Here is a 5,000-nt window from a genome sequence, read left to right on the forward strand (position 1 = left end):
CCAATCCAGACAGGCTTCACACCAGAATAAACACCAGGAACAAAGTACATCTTCTTCATACGTGGAAGACGTTGAGACTCTGGATCTTCAGTCGTGTCACGATATGGTGCATAAATCTATAACATTAGATCCTGGCTGTGTTTTTATTTTTTTTTCAGTGGCCACGTGCACTGCATGTACTTCCCAATATGTTCCCGCTGAACTCTTGTTGTTAGAGATACTCTAATTGGGCTTCCAAAGTGTTTGCAGATGTGTGCGTGTGAGTGCAGTGGAACAGGGAGAGGGGAGAAAGGGAAATGGGAGAGATTCCAGCGCTGGGTCATAAAAAAATAAAATCGCACGGACGCCTTCATCTGCACGGCTTTGCTCTCACTCTCTCTTTTAACGTCTTCTAGAGTCGCACTGATTGGCACAGACATACATGTATCTAATAAACACTATGCTATAGAAAGTTGGATTTTAATAGACAAAATACTGTAGAGAAGCCTAGTTAAACTGGGAAACTATTACTGGGACAAAAAACAAACAAAAAAAAGGATGGGAATGCAAAAAACAAGATTCTTGCTCTATTATAAAAGAAATTGTAATATGATGCAAGGACCTCAGTGTATGATGAATGTTCACTACCAAATGTAGGAAAAAAAAAAACATTCTTGATCAATGCATCTCACCAGAAACATGCCAACGTGTGCCAACCACCTACAAAGGACCTAGAACAGTCGAAGCAACAGAGACATTGCCAGGATTTTATAATCACCAAGGGAGCCTCTGTGAAAGCGCTTTTCATTTAAATGCCACTAACAATTTCCATGTTTGCCTTTGGCCCCCCTGTTCAGAGGCAATGCAAAGGCAGTTATGAGCTGGGCAAAGTGGTTTTTGAGTTGAAGATGATGTTGGGTGCTTTCATGGCCTCATGCCCTGCTGCCTTCCCAAAGAATTAAGAGTTTCATGTCTATTGAGCTTAAAGTAAAAAAAATTGAATAAAAAAAATAAATAAAAAAAATAAATGGGTGGCCATGTTTGGAAAGAAAGAAAGAAAGAAAGAAAGAGGGGTTGAATGGAGGAGAGGATGTTCTGAGGAATGTCCTGGTCTGACTCCAGTGGTTTGCTTTCCAGACTCCAAATGGTCTTCTGTCCTCACACTGACATTTTGAGAAAACTAGCCAATGATAATGCAACTCTTGTATGCATCTTATTGTGGCAAGCAAAAACCTCACCACATTACACTTCCTCTTTATCATAAGACAAAGAGAATTCTACAAGAAAATATTCATGATGGGAATTGTGTTAGGAGTGAACATGTCTAGTTCTAAACTTCAGGTTTAAAAACAAAAAAAACAGCAGCTGAAAGGGGAAAAAAGATGCACAGGGACTTTGCATGGCTTCTCTCAGCACGTGGTTTGTGTTTGTGGGCGCGACGTCTGCTGTTTGAGGCTGCTGCTGCAAACAGCGTGTGTAAGTGTGTGTGACTTGAAGTTGGTGGAAACTCGGCGCCGCCATCGTAACATGAACCGAGACCAGAGCAGTTAACTCTTAACGTCTATACTGTGGTATGTACATGCAATGCAACATAATGCTAGAGGTCAGGTATTTTGCAATATATATATATAAATATATATGTGTGTGTGTGTGTGTTGTGTGTGTGTTGTGTTATGTACATACATATAGATATTTAAAATATATTTAAAGAATCATTGACCTCTTACCAAGATGTAAAATCTGCCTATCAGAATACATGAGTGGACAAAATACACTTACTATGCAGTAGGCCACCAACGCTCCTTGTACGAATCCAGCGAGTACATCAGTGGCATGGTGCTTATGGTCTGAAACACGAGACAGACCGGTGTAGAAAGCCATCATCAGAAGAGTGAACTGCACCAGAGGCCTCAGGAGGCGAGCTCCACGCCATGTAAACCGAGACTGCAGATAGAACTGGAAAAAGAGACAAAGAAAGAAAAGAGCCATTAAAACAGGGTTGTTTTCATACGTTAGGGCATGTTATAATATAAAATTACCCAGTCACACATTCACACTAACTCTGGAGGTGACAGAGGAAGGACAGCATTCACAAAACTGGCTAATAAATAATTCACTCTCACAGCTGTCCAAACAGAAGAGAAAGCACACATAAAAAACTACACATAAAAACGATAAATATCAAATAAATACTACACTGTACTACAAACAGTAGGCAAAGTCTTTCCGCCTTCATAAACCAGGGATGAATTCTTCGCCATTTCTAGCCTGCTTGATTGACCCCAAAACTATGAGAAAGAGCATATTATCTGGGAACAGGAAGGCCCTCTGGATCAAGAAAACACCAGCCGTCAGATGAGAGCAAGAGATGATGAGGAAGTGGCAGGTGGGGTCAGTAACTGATGACGCAGCTGTGTGAAAAAAAAAAGGCCCTAACAGTCAGCTCTCACAGACAAGCCAATGTAAACGCCGTTCGTTTCCTGCGTTCACCATCCAGAAGCTGCATGTCTATCTGTGGCATAGAAATGGGCTATTTCCTGTATGCTAGACGAAGAGGTGAACTGTTAACCAACTCCCGTCACACCCACGAAATATCAGACAAAGAGCGAAGACCAAAGTGTCAGACAAAACAAACAATAGCGCAGGAACATTAAGATTGCCAGCGAAGGTGTGGACGAGGTCAATTTTGTCTTCCTGAACGATTTGCCGTTCACATCGTTGCCATTGTATGTGGACCAGCAGGAAAGGACCCCCTCCCAACGGATGTTTGGAAACGGAGTTTCCTCGCTGCTTGTAGCTCTCCGATGAGGTCAGGATGGGTGGAGCTCACTGCTCACCTCTAGCTATGATAGTAATCCATAGGCTAAAAATGTCATTTTTTTGTAAATTGTTGTGTTCACATACAATAGCTGGCAAATTTTACCTCTACCTAACTAAAAAGCCACAAGTCAGCTAATCTCATCTGATTATCTCCCATTCTCAAACGGCTCACGGCAAAATGGAGATAAACTCAGCATGTTGCAGACAGATTAAATTAATAGTCACTAGGCTATTATCCAGTCATGTTAAAGCATGAAATAGCCAAACGCATACAGTGTTACTACATCCTGACTCAGCAAATGGGAAGAAACTCTATCTAGCCTCGCTTGGTTTGTTTTTCTTCCAAATAAAATTCACCAACCTTTCAAAGGAAAGAAAGCCGGTGCCTCTAAAATGCAGCCCTTCACCGCTGTTCAATATAAAACACTTTTCTCTCATTTAAACCGAACAACAATCTTTTTATTCCAGGCTGCTTGGATTAAATCTTAACATTCTTTTTTATCCTTTTAAATAGTTCCACATACTTCCGTTAGCGAACGTGTGCTTGCTCGTAAACATCAAATAGTTCGAGTTTATAAATCCACAAGTTTGACTGAAGCAGCTGAACGTTGTCGCACGTTAAAATCCGCCCGGTTGTGTTTTGCAGCCAGGAAAAAGCCAGGGATATTCTACTCTAAACCTCAGAGAAGCTATTTTAAATGCTAACTTGTGGATACTTGACATTCCTTTTACTAAAATAAACAGTAGGATTCATATCGGAATAATAAAAAAAAAAACAAATACATAAATAAAAAACATTCGAAACAGATTCTCATGGAAAACGAACAGGAAGCTTGCAGTCCAGAGAACTGCAGCCTATGGAGAATTTGTCATCCAGTGACTCAGTTGTGCCAGGTCGTAAAACTGACAAAACAAGAACTAAACTCATCCAGTTATGAAGAGTAAACTTTTCTTGTGGTGGGATAAAATGAGTTTGAAAGTGCCCCTTCTTTGTCGTTACAGTTTATGCTTAAGGATTAGGTATCAAAGCAGAGCCTGAAGACTATGAAGTCTATATGTTGCGTCATAGCACTCAGAGTATATATATACTGCATATTAGATAAAAACCGTTTAACAAAGTGCACAATCGTCGTTAAGCTAATCCTCTTAACGGCACTGAAGTAAAACAGCATGTTAACCGACGAGAGAGAGAGCGCTCGCAAATTGTCTCTCTCATTCGCTCTTCGCTGCTGGCTATCATTACGAATGTTACACAATGCCTGGAATGCTCTTGATTTCCCTCTGAACATAAACAACTGACCACAAAACAAATAAGTCAACCATCCCCTTGGGACAGTATACACCATGAACAGATTAGCGCACACATACACACAAGAGGAATGTCACACATCCGAGTATCCCAAGCCACATCTAACAGTAAAACTGAACTTATAAATTTGTATGTCAAGAGCAGCAATCAAGCTACAGCAATTAGGGCAAAAATAAGGAAAGAAAATGGTGTAGACGGGGGGTGGGTTTGTAGTGGGGCAGAAAGGGTGCAGGGGATTAGTTACTGTATGCACGACTTGTAGCAGAGTGACACGTCTGGGCCTGGAGACGAACATTCTGGGACATTAAGGATCTGATGGTGTAGCATCCCTGCAGGGCAACAGTCTCTCTCTCTCTCTCTCTCTCTCTCTCTCTCTCTCTCTTCTAAATGATAACAGATTGTGCTTGAAGACATACTCTTCTGAGACCAGATAGAGCCCTTAGCTATCAAAGTTCTGATAAAGTCAACGTGGTGAGGATGTCAAGACACACACACACACACACACACACACACACACACCAGTGTTCAGAGCCCTTGATCTGCTAAAAACCCATCAGTTGCTGGGTGTGGATGGAAGACAAAGTGTGCCCTGATACTCTTATCCCAGGGCGGGGTATAACACACACACACAGACACACAGACCGACACACAGACACTAATCTGAGACATAACACACTCATCCAAGAGATAACATGCTTTGTCTTCCTAGGATTCTCTTAACATGCATGCATTCCCTGCAGGCAAGTGGATCACACAGCGTGATACACCATGTAAGGTGGTTGAGTTGGGGGTCTGGCTGAGCCGATGGAAAAGCAAAGTGTATTTTTAAACATCCAGTAACACCTTGGACTCCACACATAGCCATGAACAAGCCCTGAAACTACACAGTAAA

At 41.6% G+C, this 5,000-nt stretch overlaps 1 protein-coding gene across 2 annotated transcripts in view; it reads right to left on the reverse strand.

The window, feature by feature from the left end:
- The window catches only part of plpp3 (phospholipid phosphatase 3), a 34,008-nt gene that overhangs the window by 6,696 nt on the left and 22,312 nt on the right, over positions 1-5,000 (reverse strand). For both annotated transcript variants that reach the window (XM_060866664.1, XM_060866665.1), the window contains exon 5: positions 1,759-1,935. In XM_060866664.1, coding sequence (XP_060722647.1) covers positions 1,759-1,935 — 177 coding nt within the window. The remainder of the gene's footprint in view (positions 1-1,758; positions 1,936-5,000) is intronic.

This window comes from Tachysurus vachellii, chromosome 3, assembly GCF_030014155.1.
Source record: "Tachysurus vachellii isolate PV-2020 chromosome 3, HZAU_Pvac_v1, whole genome shotgun sequence".
NCBI classification, from domain to species: Eukaryota; Metazoa; Chordata; class Actinopteri; order Siluriformes; family Bagridae; genus Tachysurus; species Tachysurus vachellii.